This window comes from Gopherus flavomarginatus, chromosome 4 (assembly GCF_025201925.1).
Source record: "Gopherus flavomarginatus isolate rGopFla2 chromosome 4, rGopFla2.mat.asm, whole genome shotgun sequence".
NCBI lineage: Eukaryota > Metazoa > Chordata > Testudines > Testudinidae > Gopherus > Gopherus flavomarginatus.
Genome location: NC_066620.1, coordinates 207,730,303 through 207,745,784, shown reverse-complemented (window position 1 = coordinate 207,745,784; position 15,482 = coordinate 207,730,303). Strand labels below are relative to the sequence as shown.

The 15,482-nt window shown below is 46.7% G+C and overlaps 1 protein-coding gene across 1 annotated transcript in view; it reads right to left on the bottom strand.

The window, feature by feature from the left end:
• Positions 1-7,270: 7,270 nt before the first annotated feature.
• The window catches only part of LOC127050130 (uncharacterized), a 166,667-nt gene continuing 158,455 nt past the window's right edge, over positions 7,271-15,482 (bottom strand). Inside the window, exons 2-3 of the mRNA XM_050951658.1 lie at positions 8,879-9,162; positions 7,271-7,287 (exon numbers count right to left, since the gene is read on the bottom strand). Of these exons, the coding sequence (XP_050807615.1) occupies positions 7,271-7,287; positions 8,879-9,162 (301 nt within the window). The remainder of the gene's footprint in view (positions 7,288-8,878; positions 9,163-15,482) is intronic.

The following is a 15,482-nucleotide window of genomic DNA, read 5'->3' as shown; positions in this document are numbered from 1 at the left end:
AGGGACACACCACCGAAGACCCCAGGTCTCCTGAATCCTCTGGGCAGCCCTGAGTGACAGTCATTCTCTTGTCTCCAGCAAGGTCATCTACATATCGACCTGTTTTTTCAAGAAAAACTTCTGTTGAAGAGTATTATGATAAATGAAGGTGGGGGTAGGGTTGTAGCTTCCTTTTATGGACACACAGCCAGACAGTTTGCTGTAAAATCCCTCTTGGTAGCTTTTCTCTGCTTGCTCTATCTATGAAGGGTTAAAGAAGTCCTCCAGGTAAAGAAAAAGGCACCTGACCAAAAGAGCCAATGCGACGACTAGAACTTTTTAAAATTGGGAAGGAAGCTTCCCTTTGTGTCTGTGGTTGTTCTCTGGAGCCGGGGGTGGGGGGGAGCAGAGCAAAGTCAGGGCTCTGACTATGCTTTAAACCAGGTCTTAGAAATCATCATATTGTACCTAGAATTACTGATTTGAAATCCCCAAATATGTAAGTAATTTAGGAATGTTTAGAAAGATGCGATTAGGTTTATTTCTCTTTATTTTTTAAGGCTTGCGGACTCCTCTGTGCTAACCCCAGATGCTTTTGTTTGCTTGTAATCTTTAAGCTGAACCCCCAAGAAAGCTATTTTGGGTGCTTAATTTTTGGAATTGCTCTTTAAAGAGCTAGCAAATGCCTAAGTTCCAAATGTATTTTCTTCCTTTTTGTTTTTAATACAATTTACCTTTTTAAGAACAGGGTTGGATTTTTGATGTCCTAAGAGGTTTGTGCATGTTGTTTGAGTAGCTGGTAGAAACAGCTAATTTCCTTTATTTTCTTTCTCAGCATGTCCCTGGATAGGGGGGTGAAAGGGCTTGAGGGTACCCACAAAGCAGAATTCCCAAGTGTTCCTTCTTGGGTCTAAGGGTTTTTTTTTACTTTTGGGTGGTGGCAGCATTTACCAATCCAAGGTGAGAGAAAAGCTGTAACCCTGGGAGTTTAATACAAGCCTAGAGTGGGAAGTATTAATTTTTACAATCCTTGTGGGCCCCCATCTTCTGCACTCAAAGTGCCAGAGTGGGGAATCAGCCTTGACAAGTATGGATGTGAAAATAAAACTGATAAACAGTAATGACGCCTTCTGCTTGATGGGTGATGCAATCAGAGGTTATAACCTGCGGATTATATCAGTAACCTATTTTTAAAAGAAAGTACGAGTGGCCCAGGCACCATCTGTATCAGATGGACCATACAACCAAATGGGTGAACGTTGGCTCACCTTGTACCTGGAGGAGAGCTACCACAGAGAGTGATTTGTCTCATACACAGGGCCTGCTCCAGGCCACAGCGCGCCACGCATGTGCTTGAGGAGGCATGCCCCAGGGGGCGCTCTGCCGGTTGCTGGGAGGGCAGCAAGGGGCTCTGGTGGACCTCCCGCAGGCGTGTCTGCAGAGGGTCCGCTGGTCCCGTGGCTCTGGTGGAGCATCCGCAGGCACGCCTGCGGGAGGTCCACTGGAGCCGCGGGACCAGCAGACTCTCTGCAGGGACGCCTGCGGGAGGTCTACCGGAGCTGCGGGACCAGTGGACCCTCTGCAGGCATGCCTGCGGGTGGTCCACTGGAGCCACGGGACCAGCGGACCCTCCGCAGGGATGTCTGCGGGAGGTCCACCGGAGCCGCGGGACCAGCAGACCCTCCACAGGGACGCCTGCGGGAGGTCTATCGGAGCTGCGGGACCGGTGAGCGATAGAACGCCCCCTGGGGCGTGCTGCTGTGCTTGGGGCGGTGAAATGGCTAGAGCCGGCCCTACTCATACAGACACTACCCAAACAGCACATTGTTTCCTAGAAGCAGCATGAAATTTTTTAAATAAAAATTCTACTGACATTATGTTCTACGCTTGACAATTATAAAAGCTCCATACTCCTACCTGCAGCTATCACTGTGTGTTTTCCTTCCATCACCGTAACAATGGTTTACCTTTTGACCAGATTTTAAAACTGTATTCTAATGATTTTGTGCAAAACACCTGGATGGCGATGAATGCGCCAAATGGTTACATTGTTACAAAATTCCCTGTGGGATTAAGTTGGCTGAAGAACAAATCTACCGAATACTAGTATCACGGGGGATCCTGACAAACTCTTTCAATACCTTTTTTTCCACAATTAAGAAATTTCATCCTGTGACTTGACTATCCAATGGAGGGAACACTTAGTAGAAGAACACATGGAAGCTCAAACACATCCCGCAGTTCTTCTGGATGAGTCACTCCACCCAGAAACTTTCCCTCATGGCTCAAATCTGCCCTTGGGGTGGTCCTATGGTGGTACCAGAAAGTTTGGATCTAATTATATCAAGCCAATTATACTATCTAGAAATAAAGCTTTTAATTTTAAACCTTAATTTAGAATTTATTTGAACTGGTAACAAAGGTTGTGATCCGCCCGCTAGGAATATCCAAGATATTATCAGGGTGCTTGTCTCTGATATACAGAGGGCTTTCCAGAGCAAGCTAGCCTTGCTGGCCCTTGAAAGGACACAGATACAGCCCTCTGATCAAGAATAGGCCCACAAGCAGTCATTCTTTGAAAACAGAAATAATATTTATTTAGAAATGAATGGGAGGAGATTTTAGAGGGGGTCACATGCCATCTCTTACTTCAGGTTACATGTCAATCTCTGCCCCAGAACTTGCACTAATTGGTCAAACTCCTCTTGGAGCAGGCCTATAGATCACCCAATAGGCACAGAATCCAGGTTTCCTGTGTCCCAGTCCTGTGCTCTAGCCACTAGTCTGCACAGTCTTCCTTGTTCATACATTAAACTCTTTTCTCACACAACACCTTTTCCCAGTAAAATCCAGTCCCCCCAGTGCTGGTCCCTGAAGCATTCACCATAAGGGCTGTGTGCAGGAATGGAGGTAGTTCAGGTACCAGAGCGAGTGTATTTGCAGGGCCAGGCAGGAGGTAGCTAGGAGATGTGTTCCTGGAGGGAGGTAGCTCAAAGTGCGGGTAGGGGTAACCAGGGGCTGTATGCAGGCAGGGGTGCAGGTAGGGGATAGCTATGGACTTTGTGTAGAGAGGGCGTAGCTCCAGATGCTGGGAGGGGTGTAGTTTTGGGTGCAGTGATGGGGTAGCGAGGGAATGTTTGCTAGGAGAGTATAGCTCAGGGTGCAGCTAGGGGGTAGCTAGGGAATGTTTGCTGGGAGGGGTGTAGATTAGGTTCTGGGGGGGATAAGTAGGGACGAGAGGGGTGTAGCTCAGGGTGCAGAGAGGGGCTGTGTCCAAGGAGCTGCTGCTGCTGCAGGGCCAGTCATACTCAGTCCCTAGCTGGCACAGTGGGGGCAGCTGTGCGGGTCAGTGGCTGAGGTGAGGGACGTGTGCTGCCCACCCACTTTGGCAACGGGTGAGGGGAAGGAAACACTCCGATATCAGCCCCTACCCCGTTCTACACAGCATATCAGCAGGCAAGGAGCAATGCCAATGGTGGCCCCATGGTGAGGACGGAGTAGCAGAATGGCTGCAAACCACAATTAAGCAAGTCAGTGGGGGCAGGGGGAGGAAGGGCAGCATATTCCTTTCCACTGCACTCTTCACCCAAATCTGATACAAAACAGGGGGCAGGAGGCCTTCCCCAAATGGTGCCCCAGGTTAACAATATTTTGCTGCTGCACAGAAATGGTAAAGCAGCTGTGAGCTCCATTGTTTCTCCTGCTCCATGGCAGGACCCCATGTAGCTCTCTCAGTTAAACCTTCACGCGCAAATTTAGTCTGGTTTCTAAGCCTGGGTTTTGGGGATTTGTGTTGCTGGTCTGGCTCCTGCATGGGAGCCTGCTGCACAGGGCAAGGTCTGGATGCTCAGGCACAAGAGAAGGGTGTGAGAGGAGCAGAGGGAGGGTCGACAGGCTGTGGAGCGCTGATGTGGGCGTTACACACTGTGCAGCCAAGTGAGACTGAACCCAACTCCTCTGACAACAACACAAACCAAACGGCTTTGTAAAAGAACCAAGGAAAAGGTAAAGATTTATCCATGTGAGCTCCCTGAAACATATAAATATGTATGTTCCCTGGTCTAGGAACACACTTGGGTGCACTTAACATATGGCAGTGACCATTTATTTTATTTATATTTAATTAAAATAACAGAAGAAAAGGATTTCTATGGAAAAGTAATAGCAAAACAGTCGCTGTGTGCAAATCAAAACGCTCACACGCATGTTTGCAATACACCACAACAACAAGCTACTTTTATTAGAGGGAAAAGAATAAGCTATAAGGAGGTACAAAGGGGCTCTCTTGTGGATTTTTTTCAGCTTGTGAGATATTTTGCAGCCCAGATGAAAAGCATCCAAGGCGTTTTCTGCCAGATTCACAGTGATCCTGCATTGACAGTATCTTCTGCCATCACTCACCCTCCGTACTGCAAAAAGGGAAGAAACTCTCACATTCTATGTTTATAGCCATTAGAACAAGGACAATGTAATGTTACATTTCAAATTCAAGGTAGAGCAGGAATTTCCCCATCATTTAATGTGTGCAGATTGACCCCAGCTGACTGAACCTGGGGCCTCTGCAGCTTAATCATGAGCCTTTACCGCATAAGATAAATATGCTGGACTTCTGCATATGGATCTTCCCTTTGCACCTAACTCCCCAGTAAAGGAGGCAGATTCTCATTTTCTTACAAAAGTTCTTCCTATTAGCATTCTCCAAAAGTGGCGTCTTAGGCACCGACTCCCTGGGTGCTCGCATAAGATAAAAGCCGAATGACTATTAGCTAAGGATGTAGAGCAGAATCTATTTATTTATTATATCTAAACATGTGTACTCACTGCTCACCTGGCTTCTGCAGTAAATGGTTTTGCTGCCTTGGTTTTGACTCTTTCTGATTCCAAACACTGATGTACTAGGCAGTAATTAAATGCTGATTGGCTGAGCAGGGTTAAACCAGCTCATTACTGGGTTGGGTGACTGGTACTTTTAGAATGAGAAAGTTTTAAGCAAGTCCCTCCCAGTCAGAACACCTGATTGTCAATGAGACTCTGCACAGACATTCTTGTGAAGACTCAGTACTTGCGAATAATTACTCAATCACCAAATGCCAAGCTTAGACATTCCAGACAGGCTGGTCCTTATGAGAGTGTGGCCCAAATGTCCTTTAGGATATTAATATTAGACTATTTGAAACTCGATTTTCGCTGTGCTTTCCTTAAAGTATCCACTGTGACATTCCCCAGGGTAGAAAACTGGACCAATGAACAGTTGTATCCCCTCAGTTTTCCAACCTGTTATGCCTCCTACACTGCTCCGCTCTGAAAGCAACTACTTCTGGTCCTGCTCATTTTTTTTTAATATTATTCAAAAATTTTATTATCATTTTCACATTTCAATTATATTACAGTTCCCCTTTTAAAAAGGACATTGTAAAAGCTGAATTATGTTTACATTAGTCATTTAGGAAGCCATTAGTAACCTCACTCCACTGCGGTTTCACAGGTAGAGTCCTAGAGAGTTCCTTTTATTGTCACTTACTGTTTCAATATTGCACCCTTTACCACTAGCAACTTCCAAAGGAAGTAAAAGCTTGTTCTAAAAAAATGGTCCTGCTCATGTACAGCCCCTAGCATGTAAAGTCACTCCCAGCTGAATTAGAGGAAAACTTCCAGCAAGACATCTTGCAAAGCGACACAGTCAATTGCCAGTGCCAGCCTCGTTCCCCAGATATGTGCATCTTGTTCTGTTCAGTATCCTCCTGCACAATACAGGCTCATAGAAAGTCTGTCATTTCATCAAAGGAAAAGGATATGCAGAGACCCTGTTATCTCAATTGAATGTTTCCAAACACTTCAATCCAAACACTTGAATCCCCTAGATCAAAGAGTATTTTCATTGAGTTAGGCCAAAGGAAGAGGACACAAGCTGAAAATGTCCAGCCTTTTTAATTTCTCCTCATGAGGAAGCTGTTTCATACTCCTAATCATTTTAGTTGCCATTGTCTGTAACTTTTCCAATACTAACATATATTTTTTGAGCTGGGACGACCACATCTGCATACAGCTTTCAAACTCTGGGCGTGCCATGGATTTATAAAGAGCATCATGATACATTCTGTCTTATTAACTATCCCTTTCCTAATGGTTGCTAACTTTCTGTTTTTTTCTGTTAGTGCTACTGTGTGTTGAGCAGATGTTTTCAGGAAACTCTCCACAATGATTCCAAGATTGCTTTTTTGAATGGTAACAGCTAATTTAAACCCCATCTTTTTATACATATAGTTGGGATTATGTTTTCCAAAGTGCTTTATTTTGCATTTATCACCATTGAATTTCAACTGCCACTTTGTTGCCCAGTCACTCAGATTTATGAGATTCCTTTATAACTCTTCTTTGCACTCTGCTTTGGACTTCACTATCTTTGAGTAATTTTGTAGCATCAATAACATTTGCCTACTCACTGTTTACCCCTTTTTCCTGATCACTTCTGACTATTTTGAACAGTCCCAGTCCCAGTACAGAGCCCTGCGGAACACTACTATTTGCGTCTCTCCATTCTGAAAACTGACCATTTATTCCTACCCTTTGTTTCCTATATTTTAGCCAGTTACTGATCCATGAGAGGACCTTCCCTCTTCTCCCATGATCACCCTTGTCCATATGTTTGTTCACCCCCTCAGAGAATACTAGTAGATTGGCGAGTCATGATTTCCCTTTGCAAAACCCATATGGACTCTTTCCCAACTCATCGTGTTCATCTATGTGTCTGATAATTTTGTTCTTTACTATAGTTTCAATCAGTTTGCCTGGTACTGAATTACCTTTGTGACCTTCTAGTTCGAAGGGACCATTGTGATCATCTAGTCTGAAGGGACTTCCCCAAAATATTTTTAGAGGTATCTGGTAGGAACCCCCAGGCCATATTTCTTGATTTAAAAGCTATCCGTGATGGAGAATACATTGGTAAATTGTTCTAATTGTTAATTACTTTCACTGTTAACTATTTACATCTTGTTTCCAGACTGAATTTGTTTAGCTTCAACTTCCAATCACTGGATGAGAAAATACTTTTATTTTCTTGATTGAAGAGCCCATTATTAAATCTTTTCCATCATACACATGCTTAGAAATTGTGATCAAGTCACCCCTTAACATTCTCTTTGTTAAGATAAAGAGATAGACTCAGAAAATTCAATCACTGTGAGGCATGTTTTCTAATCCTTTAATCATTCCTGTGGCTTTTCTCTGAACCCTCTCCAACTGATCATCATTCTTCCTGAAGTGTGGACAGTAGAACTGGACACAGTATTCAAGATGTGGTCACATCTGGAGGTGCAAAATACAGAGGTAAAATAATTTCTCTACTCCTGCTCAATATTTCCCTCTTTCTGCATCCAAGTTATGTATTAACCCTTTAAACATTTTTCAGCTGTTTATCCATCCACAACATTCAAAACATTTTTCAGAGTCACTGCTTCCCAGGGTGGAGTCCCTCATCCTATAACTGTGGCCAACCTTCTTTGTTCCTAGATCCATACATTTAGATTTTGCTGTATGATTGTTAACTTGTTCCCAGCTTACCAAGTGATCCAAATCCCTCTGTATGAGCGACCTGTCCTTTAATTTTTGTCACCTGCCAACTTTATAAGCAATGAGTTTATAGTTTTTTTCATTTACAAATTTACATATCATGGCCCTCAAAGTTCCATTAAATCTCTCCACCAGGCCACTGGTTAGATGGTGGTAAGGGATGGCAACCACGTGATTCACCCCATGAGCTTCCCACAGGTTTTTCATTGAAATTAGTTCCTGAATCTGTAAGGATGTTGGAGGGCCAACCTACCCTAGCAAAAATGTCTGCTAAGGCCTGGCACACAGTTTTAGCCCTCGGGTTGCTTAGAGCTACTGCTTCCGGCCATCGGGTAGCAAAATCCATGAAAGTCAGTATGTACTGCTTTCCTCTGGGCGTCTTCTTTGGGAAAGGACCCAGATTATCCACAGCTAGTCGCTGAAATGGGACCTCAATTATGGGGAGTGGCTGGAAAGGGGCTTTGACCTGGTCTTGGGGCTTTCTCACTCGGCACACCTCACAAGACCGGACATAATTAGCAACGTCCTTGCCCATTCCCTCTCAGTGGAAGGTATCAGACGGGTAGCCGTGTTAGTCTGGATCTCTAAAAGCAGCAAAGAATCCTGTGGCACCTTATAGACTAACTGACATTTTAGAGCATGAGCTTTCGTGAGTGAATACCCACTTCGTCAGATGCATGTAGTGGAAATTTCCAGGGGCAGGTATATATATGCAGGCAAGGTAGAGATAATGAGGTAGTTCAATCAGGGAGGATGAGGCCCCGTTCTAGCAGTTGAGGTGTGAAAACCAAGGGAGGAGAAACTGGTTTTGTAATTGGCAAGCCATTCACAGTCTTTGTTTAATCCTGAGCTGATGGTGTCAAATTTGCAGATGAACTGAAGCTCAGCAGTTTCTCTTTGAAGTCTGGTCCTGAAGTTTTTTTGCTGCAGGATGGCCACCTTAAGGTCTGCTATAGTGTGGCCAGGGAGGTTGAAGGGTTCTCCTACAGGTTTTTGTATATTGCCATTCCTAATATCTGATTTGTGTCCGTTTATCCTTTTCCGTAGCGACTGTCCAGTTTGGCCGATGTACATAGCAGAGGGGCATTGCTGGCATATGATGGCATATATTACATTGGTGGACGTGCAGGTGAATGAACCGGTGATGGTGTGGCTGATCTGGTTAGGTCCTGTGATGGTGTCGCTGGTGTAGATATGTGGGCAGAGTTGGCATCGAGGTTTGTTGCATGGATTGGTTCCTGAGCTAGAGTTCCTATGGTGTGGTGTGCAGTTACTGGTGAAATATGTTTCAGGTTGGCAGGTTGCCTGTGGGCAAGGACTGGCCTGCCACTCAAGGCCTGTGAAAGTGTGGGATCATTGTCCAGGATGGGCTGTAGATCCCTGATGATGCGTTGGAGGGGTTTTAGCTGGGGACTGTATGTGATGGCCAGTGGAGTCCTGTTGGTTTCTTTCTTGGGTTTGTCTTGCAGTAGGAGGCTTCTGGGTACACGTCTGGCTCTGTTGATCTGTTTCCTTATTTCCTCGTGCGGGTATTGTAGTTTTGAGAATGCTTGGTGGAGATTTTGTAGGTGTTGGTCTCTGTCTGAGGGATTAGAGCAGATGCGGTTGTACCTCAGTGCTTGGCTGTAGACAATGGATCGTGTGATGTGCCCAGGATGGAAGCTGGAGGCATGAAGGTAGGCATAGTGGTCGGAAGGTTTTCGGTATAGGGTGGTGGTAATGTGACCATCACTTATTTGCACCGTGGTGTCTAGGAAGTGGACCTCCCTTGTAGATTGGTCCAGGCTGAGGTTGATGGTGGGGTGGAAGCTGTTGAAATCGTGGTGGAATTTTTCCAGAGTCTCCTTCCCATGGGTCCAGATGATGAAGATGTCATCAACTTAGCATAGGTAGAGAAGGGACGTGAGTGGACGAGAGCTGAGGAAGCATTGTTCCAGGTCGGCCATAAAAATATTGGCATATTGTGGGGCCATGCGGGTGCCCATAGCGGTGCCACTGATCTGAAGATATATATTGTCATCAGATCTGAAATAGTAGTGTGTGAGGAAGGACTTCCCCAACCAGTCTTTGGTTCTGTTCACCCCAGAATGGCCACTGGGATGATCATGGACTAAGCTTAAGAGCTTTACTGGGTACTTAGTTGGAACCACCAACTGTTTTTGTGGATGCCAGTCTTCCTGGTGTCCACCAGAAAGAGTCTCCTTGTATAAAAGTCCTTGTTCTACAACAAACTGGGATCGGTTAGAAGAGCTGAGAGGCGGTGGGGTGCTCCGTGCCACCACTCAAGCTTTCTGAAGGCTGTCATCTGCTTCCTGCTCAGCCTGGAACTGTTCCCTTGATGCTGGAGACACCAGTTCTTCCTTAGACTGTGGACTTGGGCTTGGTCTCTCTGGATGCGATGTAGGTGATGGGGTTGTTTTCGCTGATTGTGAACCAGTCTCCGCTGGTGCCATCTGTGATATTTCAGGCTCTGGCTGAGCCTCTGGGATAGGGTTGTCTGCTGCTTCTGCCAGTTCAGGTCCGCTGGTGCCATCTAGCGTTGGAGTTGTAGATGGGTTTGCAAGCGCTGGAGTCAGTGCTGGCAATGGTTCTGATGCTTGGCATCTGCAAGTGCCACTGGTTTCCACATTTGGTACATTGATATTTTATGTCTCTACTTTAGACAGTTATTGCCAAAGCTGATGCTTGTTATAGGGGAAAAGAAAGGGAAAACTCATCATGTGGTGTTCAGGAATTGAGTATTCTCCTTTTAAACTATTGGGATCCCTCCAGTTGGCCTCCATGTTTCCTACTCCTGTAGCCAATCAAAATTGTTTGAGCAGAAGTCTCCATGGGAAGCCAGGCCTAGTATTTTTGTTCCCAGTGGTGGGAGGGATAACTCAGTTGTTTGAGCATTGGCCTGCTAAACCCCAGGGTTGTGAGTTCAATTCTTGAGGGGTCCGCTTAGGGATCTGGGGCAAAATCAGTACTTGGCCCTGCTAGTGAAGACAGGATTCTGGACTCAATGACCTTTCAAGATCCCTTCCATTTCTATGATATAGGCATATTTGTGTGTCATACAGCACAAGGGCACAACAAGTCCCTCTAAAATGACTTTGACAGTCTTTGCCATGACAAAGTCAGGATCTGAACATGATTATAGTTGATGGAGCTCCCTGCAAGTCAGCAGAGCTCAGTCTTCATGTAAGGTTGGGCTCTGTCCCTCCCCCTGTAGATCTATCAGTTTCTCTGTTGACTGAGAGGACAGCAGCCCCCCTGGGGAGTCCGCTGAACAGGGCCGGTTTTAGGCCGATTCAGCCGATTCCCCAGAATCGGGCCCCGCGCCTAAGAGGGACCTGTGCCTTAAGCGTCTTTTAAATTTTTTTTTTACTTACCCCAGCTGCGGTCTGCTCTGGGGTCTTCCAGGGCCCCGCTCCCCTGACCAAAGTGCCGGCGGGAGTGCGGCTGCCCCACAGCCTGGCTCTCCCAGCTGGAGCCCCGGCCGGAGCGCGGCAAGCCCCGCAGCCCTGCTTTCCCAGCTGAAGCCTCGGCTGGAGGGGGGCAAGCCACCCCCGGTCCCTGCTGGAGCCCCGGCCAGAGCGCGGCAAGCCGCCCCGCTGCCCCGGCTGGAGCCCCGGCCGGAGCAGGGCAAGCCCAGGAGCCCCGGCCGGAGCGTGGCAAGCCGCCCCGCGGCCCCGGCTGTAGCCCCGGCCGGCGCGGGTCAAGCCCCGGAGCCCCGGCCGGAGCGCAAGCCTTACCCTGCAGCCCTACTCTCCCGGCTGGAGCTCTGGGCCCTTTAAATAGCCTCCAAAGCCCTGGGATAGTGGGGAGCTCCGGGGGCTATTTAAAGGGCTGGGGCTCCAGCTGCCTCTGCCACCCTGTCCTTTAAATAGCCACCGGAGCTCCCCCGCCCCCATGTATTCTCCAGGGCTCCCGCGGCTATTTAAAAGGTCCAGGGGGGTAGAAGCAGGGGAGCCCCGGGCCCTTTAAATAACCCCTAGAGCCCTGGGATAGCGGGAGCCTTGGGGGCTATTTAAAGGGCGGGGACTCCAGCTGCCTCTGCTGCACTCCCTGCCCTGCCAGCACCAGCCTTGCCCCCCCTGCCTGCAGCCAGCTCTGCACCCCGTGCCCACAGCCAGCCCCTGCCAAACCCCCTGCCCTGTCTCCAGCCAACCCCTGCCACATACCTCTGTGGCCCTGCTCAAAGCCAGCCAGCCCCACACACAGCCCTGCCCACACCCAGCCCCGCACCCCCTGCCTTGTCTCCAGCCAATCCTTGCTGCACCCCCCTGCCTGAAGCCAGCCAATTCTGCACTCCTCTGTCTCCATCCCTCTCAAGCCCCGCTGCATCCCCCTGCGGCCCTGCCTGAAGCCAGCCCACCGCACACCCCCGTCTCCAGCCATCCCTGCACCCCTTTCCCTGCCTGCAGCTAGACCCTACCTCCAGTCAGCCCCTGCCCTGCCTCCAACCAGCCCCATGTCCACTGCTGCTCTGCATTTTCCCAGGGCAGTAACCCTGCACACCTGCTTCAATGAGGGGGGTAGGGAGCAGCTGGGACCCACACATGTGCACACCCCCAGGGAGTGGCAGGGACCCACACATGTGAAATGGTGGTCATTAATAAGCAATCAACAGCATATATGATGCAATGTACATAATATATAATTGTATTATTTATATAGTTATGAAAAGTAAATAATACATGGAAGAAATAAAAGGCTTTTTTTTTTTTACACTTTTTCTTTTTTTTTTTTAGTCATCCCTGCCAGGGCCCGGCCGAAAATGTTCGAATTGGGCCTCGCACTTCCTAAAGCTGGCCCTGCCGCTGAAGAGGGAAGAGTGGGACAGCATAGCAGCCTGGAGACAGAAGGGAGGAAGAGGCCATTGGGGCCCCTAGGGTGTGAGGCAGGGGAGCTTTGGGGTCTGGGGATTGGGAGTTAGAGGAATGGGGGGGGTGTTGAAGAGGAAAGGGACATGTAGTGGGATCTGAGGCACATGGTGTGGAAGTTAGAGGGGATAGAGTTACATGGGGGGATTGGGTAAACTGGGACATGTGAGGTGAGATTGGAGGAACTCAGAGACACACAGAAGGGATTGGGGGTTGGAGATTCACTGGCAGCAGACACCTCAGGGAGTTGAGAATGCTGCAGGCCTCACTCCCCGACATGGGCAATGACCAGGACCCTTTGTGGGGTGGAGCTGGGTATCATTGTCTGTGTCAGTCAGGGATAGAGTTATGGGGAGGGGATCTGGGTCACTGGGACATGGGGTGGGATTGAGGGGACTCAGAGGAATATATTTGGGTAATATATTGGGGAACCAGGGCTTTGAAGTAAGTGTGTGCGTGTGTGTGTTGGGGGGATTTTTCTGAAGAAGGAAATAGGAGCCAGGCATTAGAATTGGGAGACCAGATAATGATGGGAACTGTTTGCATAAGGACTAGGTATGTGCTATTTCCTAAGCAGGCATAGAAGAGAGAAGGGAGATAGAAGGTGGTGAAGGGGTTGGGCCTGTTGGATTTAGTGAGAGGGAGAGGAAGTCCCTTGGCAATAGGAGAACCTGTTGCAGAGTGTCTGGCATTGGAAAGGACACCTGGGTGCTGTAGGGTTCACAGGTGGGATTACATAAAAGCTTTTTTTTTGTAGGGAATAAGTCCCAGGTGTTGAGGAGGTGGAAAGGGAAAGAGCTGGGATGTATTCACTCTATGGAGAGTGACACGCTCAGAGCTCTGAGATACCAGTGTGGAAGAAAAGGGGGAGGACTGTGTGGTGAAAGTGCTGACAGCGAAGCAATGAGCAGTACAGAGGGGGCATACAGTGCAGAGGGCCCAGCTTAGACACCCCTTATGTTTTCCTTTAATTCTTCATTATAATAATAGGACAGGAAATCTGGCTGCCATGTGTGGTACATGGAAAACTGTGTTAAAGTACAAACTAGCACTTCACGTCCGGAAGGGGTATCTTGATCCCTCTTGCAGGCTATGGGGCTCTGAGGGAACTGTGCAAGCTGTGTTGTTGGCAGTCAGTCTTCAGAGAAAAAGCCTAAAGTAAGTTGGAGTGAGTTGAGCCTCTCTGTTTTAGGGAGCAGCCTGCTTTGTCTCTATCTGTTTTGGAGTTCTTTTGCTGTATTGTTCTTTATTCTAAGGAGTAGCGTTCCATTGCAATCTTCCAGCAAGATACTTTTGTTTTATCTCTTTTCCATTTGTATGCCATGAAAATAGTACCATGGAGCAATGAGATGGGGTTATAAATCAAGCTGTGAGAGAACCTGCTTCTCTTGAAAACAACAAATGAAATGGATTAGTAGCAGTGGTATAGACAAAATACTGATCTGTTCATGTAAGTGTGTAGAAATACAAACAGTTGCATTGACCATGGTGGCCCAATCACTCATCTGTGGATTTATCATTCAAGAGAGATTAATGTTTTTATTTTTTAATCTTCTTTCCTTTAAAAAAATGGATTTTCAATTAGAGGGACAATAGAAGGTCCCTACCCCTTCCACCATGATAAATGGGCACTTGTTAGTTTTGTGTTTTCACAACTAGAATTTATTATAAGTCAGGAAATCAGTCTGTTTCTGGGTGATCAAAGTCTCCTATTAGGATTTCTACAGATGAGAAGGTTCTTTCCATCCCCAGTAATGGGGTTTCCAACCAAGTTTCATCAGATATTTTCTGACCATCTCTAATAAGCATCTTTTCCTCAGTAGAACTGTAACCCCACTGTAGGGTTACATTGCTTTACTTTATGGTAATTAGACCAGATTAGTTCTAACAGTAAAATATTTCTGTGCTTATATAATTTGCACATGATACCAAGTTCGGGGGAGAGGGGTTGCAAGCACTTTGAAGAATGGGATTAGAATATAAAAGAAGCTTTCTAAAATGAAGAATTGCTCTGAATAAAATGTAAAGGAAATCAATAAAGACTAGTGCAAAGTACTTCACTAAGGAAGGCAAAATTAAAGGCACAACTGTAAAATGGGGAATTACTGGCTAGGTGGTTGTACTGCTGAAAAGAATCTAGGGGCTATAGTGGATTACAAATTGAATATGAGTCAACAATGAGATGCAGTTGTAAAAAAGGTGAATATAACTCTGTGGTGTATTAACACAAGTATCATACATAAGACGTGGGAGGTAATTGCTCTGCTCTGCCCAGCACTAGCGAGGCCACATCTGGAGTGCTGTGTCCAATTCTGGATGCCACACTTAAGGAAAGATGTAGCCAACCAAAGACAGAGTCCACAGGAGAGCATCAAAAAGGGATCAACCATTTAGAAAACCTGATCTGGGAGGAAAGGTGAAGATACCTGGGCATGTTTAGGCTTTTGGAAAGAAGACTTGGGGCGGGGTGAGGGTCGGGGTGGGCACTAATCACAGTCTTCAAATATGTAAAGGGCTGTTATAAAGAAGATGGTGATCAACTGTTTTCTAGGTCCACTGAAGGTAGGACAAGAAGTAATGGGCTTAATTTTCAGCAAGGGGGATTTAGTTTAGATATTAGGAAAACTCTCTAACTAAATTAAACTCTGGAATAGGCTTCCAAGGATGGTTGTGGAATCCCTGTCATTACAGATTTTTATAACTGGTGGGGCGAACACAGAATCATATTGTTTGACCAAAGAACACAAGACTGGGAGGTGAATGAGAAGTGGCCTGCAGAAGTAACTTGCTGACAAGAGCTAAACCAATAAATGTTCGTTATATGTCCCAAGATGTTTTGCACAAACCACTGTGGCCTAACGTGTCCTATGCAAACTGGGATGGCACAAGATGTTTGGCCCAAAGATGATGAAATTTCAGAGGGATAAAGTTGCAACAATTCCAATGTTAAAATTGAGGTTGGACATTTCAAATCTTCACTAGAACCATGGGTCTTTTCTGATTGAGGTCCCTTTCAGTCCTACATTTCCATGATTGTAAAATACTTTAAATAAAGATTCTCTT